This window comes from Diospyros lotus, chromosome 9 (genome assembly GCF_014633365.1).
Source record: "Diospyros lotus cultivar Yz01 chromosome 9, ASM1463336v1, whole genome shotgun sequence".
In the NCBI taxonomy this organism is placed as follows: domain Eukaryota; kingdom Viridiplantae; phylum Streptophyta; class Magnoliopsida; order Ericales; family Ebenaceae; genus Diospyros; species Diospyros lotus.
In genome coordinates this window covers 18,856,929-18,873,710 of record NC_068346.1, presented here as the reverse complement: position 1 = coordinate 18,873,710, position 16,782 = coordinate 18,856,929, and the positions used below count along the sequence as shown (strand labels likewise).

The following is a 16,782-nucleotide window of genomic DNA, read 5'->3' as shown; positions in this document are numbered from 1 at the left end:
GTAGTTCACCTATAACAATTGAGGTAGAATCCTAAGAAACTGTTGACATATTGTAATGAAGAAGGGAGAATGATTAAGAAAGGCTGTAATGACTGCACAACTCCAAGTATGTGATGGTGACAATGAAGGATAGAGAACGACAATGAAGGCTAAAGAGACAAAGAAGGCCGAAAAAGGGAAAGGCAATGAAGGCTGGAGAAAAATAACCTAGAAAGATGGCTTTGATACCATGTAATAATTCTCTGAATTCTTATATATTCACAGCATAGATTTTAAGTCGTATTTAAGGTGAATCTTGACACCTTCATAAGGAAACTATCAATCAATCTTCTAAGAAAACTAGCTATTAAGGAAGCTTATACAATTAGGCAACTAATTAATACAGAAAAACTGTAAATTCCATATCTACATTAGAAAACATAATCTTCTTTATTCTATGGTGAGCCCATTACCCGAGTAAGTCTTCCATGTCCATCATTCCAACACCTAACTTAAGGCAATCATGCCCTAACTTAAAAGCCCCTAAATTAATGCATACAATTTGTCAGCAGTCCTCCTTAAGTTGAGGCAGAGATATCTTTCAAACCAGCTTGCCCAAGATAGTATGAAAATATTATTTGCAACACTTTTTATTAGAATGCCAGAAAGCTGTTCTCCTGTCTTCACATATAGGTAACAAATAGCCCCTTTATTCAACTTCTCAAACAAAATATTTTCAATATGCATTGTTTGATCATATTGGATTGGATTGTGGGCATTATTGGATCTGGTACCCTATTATCACAAAATAGTACAATAGATCTTTCATCTATATATCCAAGTTCTTTCCGTAGGATCTTCAGCCATAGTGTTTCACACACTCCATGATCTATAGACCTAGATTCAGGTCCAGTACTAAATCTTGTAACTACTTACTGCTTCTTCCTCCACTAGTTTGCTAGATTGCCTCCTACAAGAGTGCAATATTCTAAGGTAGATTTGTTTGTGTCAGAACCTGATTAATCAACATGTGCCTTTATGTTCACATGGTCATATCTAGAAAACGTCAATTCCTTTCCTGGTGAAGAATTAAAATAGCGAAGTATTCTATAGGCAATTTCCATGTGTATCTCTTGTAACAGTGCATGAACCTTGGATCATAGTTGCATCATATGTAATGTTTGGTCGGATGTGTGATAATAAATGGAGTAATTGACATGCTAACTGTTGATATATTGTTTTTTTGTAGGAGGTATAATGACTTGTAAGTTTATGTCTTATTTTTGAGATTTTAAAGTAAATTATGGAATTTTTGGGTTGGAAAAAATGAGAAAAATAGCTTGAGGCAAGAATCAGTGAAACTGACCCACTGTATATAAATGACCCATGGGGTGATTTGAGGACCAATGGATTGCAAGGGTGGGACTTGGTATGATAGAAGAGAATTAGAGAAAATAAAAAATTGAAATTTTGAAGGTCTATTTCAAATAGGGTTGGGATATTTCAAAATAGGCTGTTGAATTTCTGAAAATTTGGGAAAACACAGCACCGCCTATTTTGAAATAGAATGTTTGACAGTTTGCTATTTTTTGTTTGACAACGAAATTGAAGACCCAATCACAGACCAAAGTTTGTCGGGTTCAAAACATGGTATTGGCACATTATTAGCGACATAATGGATGCCTTAGAATGTAATTTGATCATTTGATGGGTTAAATTTTGAATTAAAGTGGGTGTTTATGCTTAAGTGTGTGTTACGTCATTGTTGGGATAACTTGTTGGCCAAGGGCGCTAAACCAACTAACCTTTAAATTCTAACCCAAGGTAAGTCCCGATTTGTGCATGGCTTGCCCTGATGGAGAATCTCTGGTGAGAATCTCCAATACAAGGACATCCTCAAGGTAGTACAACCCTTCACTCTGCATTGCTTTCTACCAATCATAAGCTTAGGAGAATAAGACGAAAGGAGAGGACCACTTACAAAATGATTTTGGGGCTGCAAAGGGGCTGATACACCTGTAAAAGAAGGGTTATTGGGGAGCATATCTCTGCAAAAGGGGGATGAAGGGTTTGATTGTCTGCAAGGGAAGAAACCAGTGAGAAGTTAGCTTGAGAAATGACCAAAATGACATTAAGAAATGGAATATCTCGAGGATATAATGGTCTATGAAGGGTCTGATTGATATGTGCCTATAAGAAGGGGTTGTGACTGGCTAAGGAGGGCTTTGGACGTGTCTGAACTTGTGTGAGGTGTGAAGAGTTGAGTTTTTAGAGTTTTTGAAGTCCATGAATATGCTTGTGAGTTAGAGATTGACCTTCCAATTCTTGTTTGGGCTTAAAACACTTCTTGTATATCAAGATACCCATTGTTCTAAGGATTATATAGCTCTAAACTTCATCACTTGGTAAGTCCACCCATCATTTTCATGTGCATAGCATATAGAGACATGGCATTTGATGGTTATGCACGTGTTAGAACAGAGAAGCTAAAAGACAAAGTGATATAAAATGCTTCCTCGATCTCTTATTCATGATCTCAGCCATTAAATACCTAAAACTAATACATCACCTAATTACAATAATGCCATTATCTGTTTATCAACTAAAACAAATATAAAACTATAAAACAAATACTACACAGCAACTAAACAGATACAAAAATACTGTTATATGTAATACTCCCCCTCAAGATGGACTATGAACATCAATCACAGCCATCTTGGACAATAAATACTGCATTTGAGAAGCAGGCAATGGCTTTGTAAAGAGATCAGCAAATTGATGGGCTAATCTAATAAGCAGAAGCTTGAATAATCCAGCCTGCAACTTGTCCCGAACGAAATGACAATCCAATTCAATATGCTTGGTGCATTTATGAAAAATCGAATTAGAAGCTATGTGAACCGCAGCCTGATTATCACAAAACAAGATAGAAGAAGTTATCGTAGACATCTGAAAATCAGATAAAAGCTGGTGTAACCAAATAAGCTCACTAACAGTAGAGGCAAGAGCACGATACTTAGCTTCGACAGAAGAACGAGACACAGTGGACTGCTTCTTAGCCCTCCAAGAGATTAACGAGTCACCAAGAAAGACACAAAAACCAGTAACAGATCTTCGAGTGTCTGAGCAAGATGCCCAATCAGCATCAGAAAAGGCACGAAGCTGTAAGGAAGAAACAGCAGAAAAAAAAAGACCTTGCCCCGGAGAGGCTTTATAATGTATCGCAACAAATGATGAATAGCATCAAGATAAGGCTTCCTAGGCTTAAAAACATATTGACTAAGCTTATGGACAGCAAATGTAATGTCTGGTCGAGAAATGGTTAAGTATAAAAGCCTCCCAATAAGTCGCGGATAAGCAGACACATCCTCAAGTAAAGGACCCTCATCTGAACTTAAACGGATATGAGAAATCATGGGAATAGTAACTGGTTTACAAGATAAAAAACCTGTGTCTTCAAGCAGCTATAAGGCATAATGCTGCTGGGAGAAAAAAATACCCTTAGTGGACCGGGCAATCTCAAGACCAAGAAAGTACCTTAACCGGCCTAAATCCTTAAGTTTGAACTTGCTATGAAGAAAAGACTTGAGAGAGGTGATGGAAACAACATCAGAACCCGTGATGATTATATCATCAACATAGACAAGTAAGGCCACAAAGGAAGACCCAACACCTTTGGTAAACAAGAAATAGTCAGATTTGGACTGAATAAATCCATATTCAATAAGGGCAGATGAGAATTTAGAAAACCATTGCCTAGAGGCCTGTTTAAGCCCATAGATAGACTTATGAAGCCGGGATACCAAACGCTCCCCCTGAGGTGGAGCATCAATTTTAGGACTATTGAGAAAGGCATTATTAACATCTAGTTGAATAAGGGGCCACTTATTAATTGCTGCTAAAGCCAACAACACCTTAACAGTAACTAATTTGGCAACCGGAGAAAAGGTATCAAAAAAATCTAACCCTTCTTGTTGTGTGTATCCCTTTGCCACAAGACGTGCTTTATATCTCTCAACAATACCATCAGATCTGAATTTGATTTTATACACCCATTTACACCCAATAGCATGCTTATCACGAGGCAATGAAGTAACAGTCTAGGTATGGTTCATATGCATAGCCTCCAATTTTGCTTTCATAGCATCTCTCCAATGCGCATAGGGCACGGCTTGATGATAGAATTGAGGCTCAAATGTAGATGAAATATTAAGAAGCAAATGTTTATGAGCATGGGAAAAATTGGAGTAAGAAACAAAATGATCTATAGGATATAAAGATTTCGTAGAAGGCAAAGAAGTCTAGGATAATAAATTGCAATGGAAATCTTGGAGATAAGAAGGAGGCCTCAAGACCCTAGTTGATCTATGAGGAGGAAGAGGATTAGAAGGAGAAGCCGAAACAGAATCAGCAACACAATCCTCAGCTGGAACAAAATCAGCAACACAACCCTCAGCTGGAACATATTCAACAGGAGAAGAAATGGGCTGATATTAAGAATGAGGAATGACTAGATTAGGAAAAGGATCCACCAAATCATGAGAAGATACACTATTATGAAATGGAAAAATATGCTCATGAAAAACAACATCACGAGAGACAAAGAAATGCTTGGCAGCCATATCATACAGTCTATAACCTTTCATGTGAGGAGAATATCCGAGGAAAACACAAGTAAAAGCTCTAGGGGAAAATTTATTCCTTTGAGATAATAATGTGGATGCATAGCAGAGACAACCAAATACTCCAAGGCAACTATAATCAACAGGTGCATGATAAAGAAGCTGAAAAGGAGACTGTTGAGTTAATACTAGAGTAGGAGTCCGATTGATTAAAAAGGTAGCAGTGAGAATGCACTCACCCCAAAATTGGATAGGGACTCTAGATTGAAACATCAATGCCCTAGCTACATTAAGGAGGTGCTGATGTTTGCGTTCAACGACTGAGTTTTGTTCAGGCCTTTGAACACAAGAAAACTAATGTAAGACATCCTTAGATTCAAAGTAATCTTGAAATCTCAACTCAGGTGCATTATCAAACCTAAACATCTTCACCTTAGCATTAAATTGAGTCTCCACCATATTAAAAAACTTGGGAATGATGTCTCTAGCCTCATGTTTATGTCTCATTAAAAATATCCAAGTGAAACATGTTCAATCATCAACCAAAGTCAAGAAATATCTATAACTCGCATGTGTAGGTATGTGATATGGCCCCCACGTGTCACAATGAATAAGATCAAAATCAGTTTGAGAGATATGATTATGAGAAACAAAAGGAAGTCTCTTTTGCTTTGCTAAAGGGCAAACTGAACAATGAGAATCACCACCACTATTTCCAAAGTGTAACACATTTTTTAGTTTTTCCAACTTGTCAAAAGAAACATGTCCAAGTCTAGTATGCCAAGTGTTTCTACTTACAACATGTGCCACAATGGCAGATTTATAACATTTGTCCATCAACAAATCAGCATCAGCATCAATTACATAAAGACCTTCAAGAAGTCTACCCCTGCCAATCATCTTCGAAAGATGTACATCCTGAACAATGCATGAATGAGAAGAAAAACTAAGGCTCATAGTATTCCCTGCTACTAGAGCACTCACTGACAGCAAATTAAATCTGAATTGTGGCACAAACAACACATTTTTAGGCACCAAAAACTAACTAAGCCTGACAGTCCCTATAGACTGCACAAGTATCCGAGAATGATCGGGCAATGTGATATATATATCAGTAACAGGCCTCAAGGAATGGAAAACAGCCTTGTTAAAACATACATGGCTAGTAGCTCCTAAGTCTATTATCCAATACTTAGAATCATTAAGAATTGGATTGACTGATACAGAAAAGCAACTACTCGAGGTCTGTTCTTGTGAAATAGCAGGATCTGCTTTCATCTTTGAGGACCCAAAATGGGTGTTCAACATACTCAGCAATTGTTGATATTGATTGGGATTTAAGGTTTGCACAAAATCCCCAACAACTGGACTGCCGGAAGAATTTTCAGATTCTTGACCCATAACAGCAACATTCACTTGATTAGAAGCATTATTATTATTGTAATGATTAGGAGCATTCGTTTGTTTCATCTTATAACCAAGAGGATAACCATGCAATTTATAGCATTTTTCTATGGTATGACCATGATATCCACAATGTGTGCATATCGATCTCTCATTCTTTTGGGATTTATTATTACTAGATTTATTCACCTCATGTTTGACATGAAACATGGAAGAATCAGTAACACGTCCTATAACATTCATTTGATTCTCCTCTTGTGATATTAGGGAAAACACCTTATTGATTGGAGGAAGGGGATCCATTAAAAACAATTGACCCCTAACTTGAGAAAATGACTCATTCAACCCCATAAGAAATGACATAGAATATTCCATCTGATAGTGATCAACCAAAGCCCTAACACCACCCCAAGTGCAATGTCCACAACTACACGCAGGCCTAAAATTAGCAAGTTCATCCCATATAGTCTTGAGTTTTGTAAAATAAGCACTAACTGACAATTGTCCTTGGTTAAGATTCATCAATTCACGTCTTAATTGGAAAATTCTAGGACCATTACTTTGTTGATATCGATCTTTAAGATCAATCCACATATCATACGCAGAATCGTAATATATGACACTGGTAGAAATTTCTTTTGAAACAGAATTAAGAATCCAAGATATCACCATATTATTATTCCTTATCCAAGCATTAACAAGAAAGATGTCACTTGTAGGTCTTGGGATGGAACCGTCGACGAAACCTAACTTGTTTTTCACGGACAAAGCAATCGTCATAGCCCGACTCCAAGAGGCATAATTATCTTCGGTCAGTGGCTGAGAAACCAGCACAAGCCTAGGGCTGTCTGAGTGGTGAAGAAAATACGGACTTGATTTGTCATCAACAGCAGTGTTGCTCATCAGCAAAGAGGAGGAACTAGGTGCCATCGCAACCATATAAGAACCTCAAAGAATAGATCAGATTATGAAAAAAAATTTGGATGATCAGAAAACCAATAGAAAGCCTGATCTGTCCAAACAATAGCTAGATCAAACAGATCTATGAGTTAGGGTTTCGATTTTTGAATGAGATCGAATAAAGCCAGATCTAACAGATCAGAAAACTAGGGCTTCGATCTTGAACAAATCGAAACAAATCGGTGAACTAGGGTTTCAATTTTGAATAAATCGAAACAGAGTAACAAGATCACCTGAAAAAGGAGATACCAACAGTTAGAACAACAAGATCTAACTGGAAAGGAACAAGAAAATCGCCAGGAGAAGAACGGCGAGAAGAACTCAAGCTATCGAAAATGAAGACAGCGGAAACAATGGAGGCTCTCTGATACCATGTTAGAACAGAGAAGCTAAAAGACAAAGTGATATAAAATGCTTCCTCGATCTCTTATTCATGATCTCAACCATTAAATACCTAAAACTATTACATCACCTAATTACAAGAATGCCATTATCTGTTTATCAGCTAAAACAAATATAAAACTATAAAACAAATACTACGCAGCAACTAAACAGATACAAAAATACTGAACAACAAGATCTAACTGGAAAGGAACAAGAAAATCGCCAGGAGAAGAACGACGAGAAGAACTCAAGCTATTGAAAATGAAGACAACAGAAACAATGGAGGCGCTCTGATACCATGTTAGAATAGAGAAGCTAAAAGACAAAGTGATATAAAATGCTTCCTCGATCTCTTATTCATGATCTCAACCATTAAATACCTAAAACTAATACATCACCTAATTACAAGAATGCCATTATCTGTTTATCAGTTAAAACAAATATAAAACTATTAAACAAATACTACACAACAACTAAACAGATACAAAAATACTGCTATATGTAATAACATGTAATGTATATTTACTTATCTTGCTTATTAAATGTCATGTTATGGCTTTTTGGGTTATGTCCTAAGATGAGAATACATGTGGAAGGGCTACCATCTTAGTAGGATTGTTGGTTTGGCATTTCAAGATGAGAAACCAGGGGCCTACCATCTTGAAAGAGTGGCCTGTCATTGAAAAGCCTTGCAATGGTTTGGGATACATTTTCATGTGCAATGGTTTGGGATACATTTTCATGTCTTGTGTGCATGTTGAGGTACTAAGTGTTAATTGAGTCTTGATCCTCAAAGGGAGTGTATATATAGATGTGACATGCCACCTCACAGAGCTGGTACTTAGAGAAGCATCATGGAGATCTCAATCCCAAAGGGAGAGATTATGGAGAGTTACGTGTCATCTCCTGAGGCTAGCACTTGGAAAGGACTCAATCCTAAGGGGAGGGCTTGGAGATTCACATGGTTGATCCCTGGACAGATACATGCCACCCTAGAGATTGCCACTTGGAGATTCACATGGAGACTCATCCCTGGAGAGAGACATTATGAAGATTTAGCTGACTAATGTGGAAGTGAGCTGTCGTGTCACCTCTGCTTATATAATCATGTACCTGCTACTGTTTTATCAATGAATCGGTTTGTATTATTTACAAAAACCTTAAATCAGTATGTCCTAATCTGTTGCATCCCCTGGTTGTACCTTGGTGCCACATGCATTTTTATTTTGTTTTGTATGGTTCTTATGCAAAGATAAAGAAAATGTATGTGTATATATATGTATATATTAGAGAGATAATAAAATTGTAATTTTGTGACATTAGAAGAAATGAATAACTCAGATTCAGTTGTATTATCCACTGAATCCCTTTGGAATATTGCAGGGTTTGGTGTTCTTGGTGGCTTCCCCTTGTATATGTTGACTTGTTGGAAAGAAGTCCTACTGAGTTCCATTTTTGAATGGTTATTTTCTCTGCTGATCATGTAAATACTACTTTTCAGGTATACTACGAGATCATAAAAGATTTTATCGAGAAGGGATTTGGAGCGTGCAATTTTAAAAGAGAGTATCAAGTAGATCAAGATAACTTTGAAAATTTTGATTTGCCCAATAATTTAAGGAAGCTTTCCTCAATGCTTGATGACATGACCAACAGTGGACTTCAGCTTTTTGCTGAGATACTGACAGATGGCTCAATTTAGTTTGAGAAGACCCGATGGAAGGTGAAAAAGATCATCAGAGACTGTCTTCTAGAAATCATTGGAAACTGGAAAGGAAATTGTGAAACAAATATTGCTGAACAGCTAAGTCAGCTTCTCAAGAACTCACTCAAATTCCACAAAAATCTTGCTAACCTGTTGACTCCTCCACCCCTTCCTATCATGCTGTTGCTACTAAGGTACTGGATGGACTTGGGGATATGCCTTTTGTGACCGTAAGTGCGATGCATCGGAAACTTACGGGCATCCGGGGATATGTGCCTCAATTGTATCCATTGAAATCTGGATGGGGACGAAGCATTTTAACTGATTGAGTGAGGAAAATTTGTACAAAAATGTTATCAGAACTTAGCGAATAGGATGAGTTGCAGGAACCACTTGCTAAAGCTATGGCAGTCAGAAGCTTATCATCTAGTCTAATACAGGGATGTCCGTTTGTACCATAATTTTGGAGATTCTCACCAGAAATTGTAGCCTTGCAGAATGAGATAGTAAAGGCAATATGGCTTCTCAAAGAGGTGAGATTCCCTGAACTGAAGATTTTGCAACTGCTGCTGGACCCAAATGCTGAGTTATCAGATAGAAGTTTACGAAATGCCATAAGGAAGGTATTAACAGAATATCTTTTTGAATGTGGTGATATGGACAGTATTCCAGACTATTTATTAGAAGCTATTAATATTATCAATAGGACATCTCAAAGTGCTCCTTATAGGTTTTTCTCCGGGGGGATAATAGCAAAAGAAGTAGAGTGTGTACTGTGTGCGAGTGCTCAGTTAAAGCAGATTTTTTGGGACTTGCTTCCTGAATATGAGTTTGACAATGATTTTGCGGATGCATATATTGAAAATCTAGAAGAAAGTTGCTCTGATGCTTATGATGAGGACAACATTAATGATGCCAAAGAACAGTTATTCTCACAAAATTCTTTGTTTCATCCCAATGATCCTGACAACAACATAGAATTTGTTGGGGAGACAAATCTGGCCAATTGGATGTCACCTGGCTCTACAAGTGGAAGGAATGAAACATCCTCAGGTCATGGAAGCAACATAAGGTTAAGAACTGACTCTTTTGAAAGAGTTGAAACTGTGCATTCTGCAAAATTGGATTTATTAGATATTGATGCTTCTGCTTCCTCTTTGCATTTTAAATTTGGAAATTTAGATAATATGGAAGCAAATCAGATTGATATAGGAAGTGCAAGGAGACCAGAAATGAGTGACTCCCATCATCTTACATTGAGAACTAATGAAATTGGCTATGCTTCCCATTTATCTCCAGATGTAAGATTAGATGGGAATCATAGACAGACAAGAAAATAAAGTTGACTCGGAAAAGCTCCAAATTTCTGTTTGTGAGGGGAGCTTTTTGCATGACAATACAGGGGCAAATAGGTACCTTGCTCTCCAAGAAGCCTGTGACAAGACAAGTCTAGTCTCTTACCATCTCATTGGTCGTGTGCTGGATGAGTTTGCGAACATGGGAGGCTTAGATTTAGACTGGACTGATGTATTATATCTCAGAGGCGATAACTCATTCGAAAAGATTCTGAAGGTACTTGAAATACTTCTAATGCACTTTATTTAGCTATTGCTTAGTTACAGAAATAATGAAAAACGTGCAATTATTTTTTATTGCTCCTTGCATTTGTCAGAGCTGAAGATAAGTCGTAGGGATGCCTGTGCCATTTGTGCTGATGCTATGAAGGAATATCGTCTTTCGACTGACTGCCAAGATATGAAGGGGAGGTACGCCTTAGGCTTTTTGAAGTACAGGCTTTATCTGGCTTACACCTATCTGGAATCTCAGTGTTCAGGGGAGATTTTTCCTGAACTTCTGCTTACCCCCGAGGTTGAGGAGTCGACCTCAGTGGACTGGCATCAGTTTGAGCCAAATACTCCTATGAGTCCCTCCTCCTATTTGGGTTCTTTTATGATGGATGACTTGGAGAATCTGACAGGCCCATGGGTTCCATATCCTTTTAACCATAGGGGAGAAGACATAGTGGACGACCTTGAAGCGATTGAGGAGGACGCTGGCGTGATTGTTGAAGGCAAGCCGAATACGGTTGAGGCTGAGGAAGGAGAACTTCCAATGGTGTCCCCTGAGATTTCTGCTGCATTATTCAGGTCTACTAGGCACTCATCTCACAAGTCTCGTTCCCGCGAATAGATCCTTATTGTTGTTGTTTTTTTTTTATTATTATTTTACTTTTCGTTGTTCTTGTTGCAATAAGAGTTGTTGCTTTGTTCTTAGTATTTATCTTCCTTGATCTGCTCAATATGATTCACTCCTCAATGTCTAGCTTATTCTTTAATGTTGACCTTAGTCTTGGATAGTAGGCCAGGGCTTTTCTTCTGTTGCTAGGCCGTACACGAAGCAATGGGCTTGAACGTATTTTTACCTCATTGTCGGGCTAAAAGTGGGATAACGGGTTTAAATGTATTTTTAACTCATTGCCGGGCCATGAGAAGGGTAACAGGTTTAAACGTATTTTACCTCGTTGTCGGGCCGTGAGTGGGGTAACAAGCTTAAACGTGTTTTTACCTCATTGTCAGGCCATGAGTGGGGCAACAGGTTTGAACGCATTTTTACCTCGTTGCCGGGTCGTGAGTGGGGCAACGGGTTTGAAAGTATTTTACCTCGTTGCAGGGTCGTGAGTGAGGCAATGGGTTTGAAAGTATTTTATCTCGTTATCGAGCCATGAGAGGGACAACGGGTTTGAACGCATTTTTACCTCATTACCGGGCCGTGAGCGGGGTAACGGGTTTGAACGTATTTTACCTCATTGCTGGGCCATGAGAGGGCAACGGGTTTGACTGGATTTCTTGACTTTCCTTCCTACAGGTAAATAATGCGAATAAAATACTACACAAAATAAAAGTAATGAACAAACAAGCTTTTTTACGTGGTTTGGCCAAATGTGCCTACGTCCATGGCCCTAATTAGGGCTTATATTATTGCAGATACTTTGTCAGGTATAGCGTTCATATACAATTGGAGATAATTCAAATTCCATGTTTTTCTGAGGGTTTCTCCCGAAAGGGTTTGTAAAATGTAGGTGTTGGGACCAATCAACTTTTGAATGCGGTTTGGCCCCTCCCAATTTGCTCGCAACTTTCCATTATCCTTAAGCGCGTTGGTCACAGCAGACCTTCGGAGTACTAGATCCCCTTCTTCCATGGGCCTATTCCTCACCTGAGAGTTATAATAACTGGTGATTCTTCTCTAATATGCAGCTATCCTCATGGCAGCGTTATCTCATTGCTCCTCAATCAAATCCAAATTTTCTCGCAATGCTTCAGAATTCCTCGCACCGTTCTCTTCCTCATACACCATCAGCCTTGGAGACTTAGCTAAAATTTCAATGGGAATCAAGGCCTCTGTTCCATATACCAGATTGAATGGAGTTTCACCGATAGCGATTCGATTAGTCGTTCGGTAAGCCCACAAGATCAATGGTAGTTCATCAACCCATGTTCCCTTAGCCCCTTCAAGATGGGTTTTTAGACCATGTAATATGGTTCGGTTACTAACCTCAGCTTACCCATTAGCTTGGGGGTATACTATTGAAGCGAATTGTAGTTGAATCCCTAGGTCATCACAGAATTTTCTAAATGAGTCGCAATCAAACTATTTTTCGTGGTCTGTAACGATTATTCTGAAGGATCATACACGAGGAAACAAAGCATGCAACAGAAGCGTTTTAAAATCAAAACCGTTCCTCGTATTGATTAGAATCTAAGAGACTTACTTTTGCGGCGGATTACCGGACGGAATGGAGCGATGGGAGCTTCTTCGCGTGGTGGAGACGACGGCTGTCCTGCTAGCCTTCGGCTCCGTCGCATCAGAACTCAAACGCACCCTTTCGATCTTCCGGAGTATGACTCGAACTCGTGGCCTCTCTTTGGTGAAGAAGAATGAAAAACGACTTGGATGAAAAAACAACTAAAGAGAGATATATATAGGGAGAACCCTAGGGTTAAAACCCTAGTGGGCCAAACCCTAATGGGCCAAGATCTTTTAATTAATTTTCTAATTGGGTTAGCCCAATTAATTAATTAAAAACCCTAATGTACTATTATTTTATTCTAGCCCAATTAATTATGGACCATTCTGAATAAAATAATTCTCTCTCAATGTAATTCATCCAACAAGCCAAATGTATTAAAAAATACATGAGTTACATCGAGCTACCCTGGGGACCAAAAGACAAATTATTCACGGCTACTGAAATGACCAAAATATCCCTGCTACCTAGTAGCTATATTTTGTCATTCTAAGTGTTCCAACTATCACCATATGGTAACACTGACCCCACGAATAATTTTGCATATGCCATGTCTTTGACCTACTAGTGTAATGACGAAAATACCCCTCTGCGTAACACCCATCATTTAGAAAGGAATAATGTACTGACACCTTTCTAAATGACTTCTACCATCCTTAGATCACTAGTCCAATAATCCGTGACTACTCGAATGTACTTGCTTATCACTGGGAGCTACCCAGAAGCACACACTCTTAAGTCACATTCCCAGGGCCCTGGATTATTCGATTATTCTTGGACAATCACAAGGGGGTGAATCACAGAAACTATCTTGTATTAGTCTGTCTTAGCTAATTAGAAACCATACTCCCAACTCAAAAGGATATTGATCTTTGATAGACCTCACCTACAATGAATCTAAGAATATAGCTCTAGGTTCACTAGACCACCAACTAATACTCAAGTATTAGAGTACTCGTCCACGTAGTAGCAGTGATAGACTAGCTCCATGATAATTAGTACTTTGTCATTAGCTTCTATCACAGGTCCACTCTACGCATTCCAAATGCGCTTGTACAATTAGAGTAAACGGACTGTTTACTGGCTAAGGCAAGCCATCCTCCATTAGGATCTATTGCACAATGATCTTATCATGATAGAATGCCCAGTACTATCAAAAGATCAAGAGTAATATTTTCTTGCTTATTAAGTACCCATGATTCATGCCTAACTGTGAAGAACGACCCATCACATGAATCACTTACTTAATAGCATGGACACCTTTCCAACAATTAAATGCAAACAATATATGTGCCATAAACTGAATAAAAGAAACATTATTACCATAAATTAAACAAAACGTGTCTTTAGGGCATACATTTCCAACATATTCTTGGTTCCCCAAACTGGCACACTATGTCTTTCCCTACCATTGTTTCTACTTTTCTTGCTGTAATGGTAGCCAATGCCTCAGCCTCGATCCATTTGATGAAATAGTCCGTGGCTACTGGCAAGAATTTTCTTTATCCCGGTGCTTGTGGGAATAGGCCCAAAATATCTAAACCCCATTGAGTGAATGGTATAGGATGGAATGCAGGCTGTAACTGAGATATCGGGGCAAATTGGATTGGTGCATGTTGCTGGCATTTGTCACACGATTTAACTTTCTTTAACGCGTCTAATCGTAACGTGGGCCAAAAGAAACCTTCCCGCAAGACTGTAGTTGCCAAGGCTCTTGATCCCAAATGTTCTCCACATACCCTGCTATGGGTTTTTGCTAGAGTATATTCAGCTTCTTGGGGACCCAAACACTTGAGAAGAGGTGTAGTGAAAACCCGCTTATAGAATACTCCATCTATAATGGTAAATCTTGCAGTCTGTATCTTAAGTCTCCTTACTTCTTGTGAATCATTGGGTAGTTCACTACTGGTTAGGTAATGGTAGAGGGGCATTCGCCAGTCTATTCTTGCTTCAAAAAATGACACTTCTTTCTTCTCAATGCTCGATTGATGAAGTAGCTCAACAAATACTGTTCGCCCAGCCGTTTCTTTAGTGGACGCTAGTTTGGTTAAAACATCAGCGTGTCCATTGAGCGATCGATTTATTTGCATTAATTGAAAACTCTGAAACATATGTGCCAGGTCTTTTACCTTGCGCAAGTATTGTGCCATCACCTGCTCTCTGGTTTTATACTGCCAATGAAACTGTTGAACAATTAACTGGGAGTCACTATAGGTGATCAACTGTGTTATCTCCAATTCTCATGCCAACCTCATTCCTGCAATCAATGCCTCGTACTCTGCCACATTGTTAGTGCTTGGGAAAGCAAATCGTAGAGAATATTCTAATGTTTCTCCCTCGGGGGGTACAAGTATTATCCCAGCTTCGCTTCCCTGTGAGCTGGATGCCCCATCCATAAATAGTAGCCATTCGGTCTGCTTATTTTCCCCCATTTTATCGGAGTGCGTACATTCCACAATAAAGTCAGCCAATGCTTACCCCTTTATGGCTTGTCGGGGCTGATACTGTATATCATACTCGCTCAGTTCAATGGACCATTTGGTAAGGCGACCGGAACATTCAGGCTTTTGCAAGATACTCCGCAATGGTTGGTCTGTCAGTACGATAATTGAATGAGCTTGGAAGTATGACCTCAACTTTTTGGAGGCATTTAGCAGAGCTAGTGCCACCTTTTCAGCAAAGGGGTAGCATGTCTTTGGACCTTGTAACACCTTGATGACATAGTATATTGGTCGATCCACCTGTCCCTCTTTTCTAATCAATATCGCACTTATTGCTTCTTCGCTTATCCCCAAGTATAAGTACAATGTCTCTCTAGTTTCTGGACGTGTCAATAGGGGAACTTCTTTCAAGTACTCCTTTAATGCTTCAAATGACTTCTGACATTGTTCTGTCCACTCGAACTTTTTCCCAGCCCTTAGTGTCCTTAAAAATGGGAGCTTTCTCTCAGCTGACTTGGAGAGAAAACACCCTAGGGTCGCCATCCGTTCAGTCAACTGCTGAACTTCCTTAATCGATGTCAGCGGTTCCATATCCAGTATTGTTTGATTTTTTTTTGGGTTCGCCTCGATCCCTCTTTGTGTGATCATGTACCCCCGAGAATTTTTCGGACTGCACTCCAAAGGCGTACTTTGTTGGGTTTAGCTGCATTTTGTATTGTCCAAAAACTTCAAGCACCTGCACCAGCTTTTTTATGTGTGATTTATTCTCTTAACTTTTCACAATCATTTTATCAACATATGCTTCCATTGTGTCCCCTAGTAATTCCTTAAAGACCTTATTCACTATGTGTTGATAAGTGGCTCCGGCATTCTTGAGCCCAAAGGGCATGACTTGTTAGCAATACTTTACCTTTTCAGTGATGAATGACATTCTCTCCTGGCCTGGAGGATACATCATTATTTGGTGATACCCCGAGAAAGCATCCAAAAAGCTTAGAAATTGGTACCCAGACGTTTCATCTACGAGACGGTTAATTCGAGGTAGTGGGTAAGAATCTTTGGGGCATGCTTTGTTGAGATTGGTAAAGTCCACACACACATGCCATTTTTCGTTGGGCTTCGAGACCATGACAACATTGGCTAACCATTCTGGATACAACACTTCTCGAATGAAGCCTGCCCTTAGTTGTTTATCAATTTCCTCTTCCAATGCTTGTAGCCTATCGGGGGCAATGTTTCGCTTCTTCTGCCTGACCGGCTTGAACTGGAGATCTACATTCAAATGGTGACATCACCTCTGGAATGATCCCTGGAATGTCTTTTGGTTTCTGGGAAAATACGTCTAAATTTTCCCGTAGGCATTTCACAATCTCTTCTTTTACATGTTCTAGAAGTTATGAGCCAACATATGCTAATTTCTCGAAATCAATTTCACTCAAGTGCACTACTTCTAATTCTTCAACTGGTTGAGGCTTG

The 16,782-nt window shown here is 39.0% G+C and overlaps 1 protein-coding gene and 1 pseudogene across 1 annotated transcript; one reads left to right on the top strand and one right to left on the bottom strand.

Moving 5' to 3' along the window:
- The first annotated feature begins 7,988 nt into the window (after nucleotides 1-7,988).
- Nucleotides 7,989-11,247, top strand: LOC127809284 (uncharacterized; annotated as a pseudogene).
- A 1,089-nt stretch (nucleotides 11,248-12,336) lies between these two features.
- Nucleotides 12,337-15,897, bottom strand: LOC127809283 (uncharacterized). Its single transcript, XM_052348048.1, has 4 exons — nucleotides 15,344-15,897; nucleotides 15,116-15,244; nucleotides 14,550-15,025; nucleotides 12,337-12,458 (listed from the first exon to the last, which is right to left on the bottom strand). Exons 1-4 carry the CDS (start codon nucleotides 15,895-15,897, stop codon nucleotides 12,337-12,339), a joined length of 1,281 nt encoding a protein of 426 aa, XP_052204008.1.
- Between the last annotated feature and the right edge of the window lie 885 nt (nucleotides 15,898-16,782).

What these genes read in the sequence shown, in the direction of transcription:
- LOC127809283 (XM_052348048.1), bottom strand. Translation starts at nt 15,897, where the DNA reads ATGGAACCGCTGACATCGATTAAGGAAGTTCAGCAGTTGACTGAACGG. An exon ending in CCCCGACAAGCCATAAAGGG is followed by an intron (nt 15,245 to 15,343) that starts GTAAGCATTGGC and finishes TGGGGCATCCAG; the next exon opens with CTCACAGGGAAGCGAAGCTG. An exon ending in AACTACAGTCTTGCGGGAAG is followed by an intron (nt 12,459 to 14,549) that starts GTTTCTTTTGGC and finishes TATATGGAACAG; the next exon opens with AGGCCTTGATTCCCATTGAA.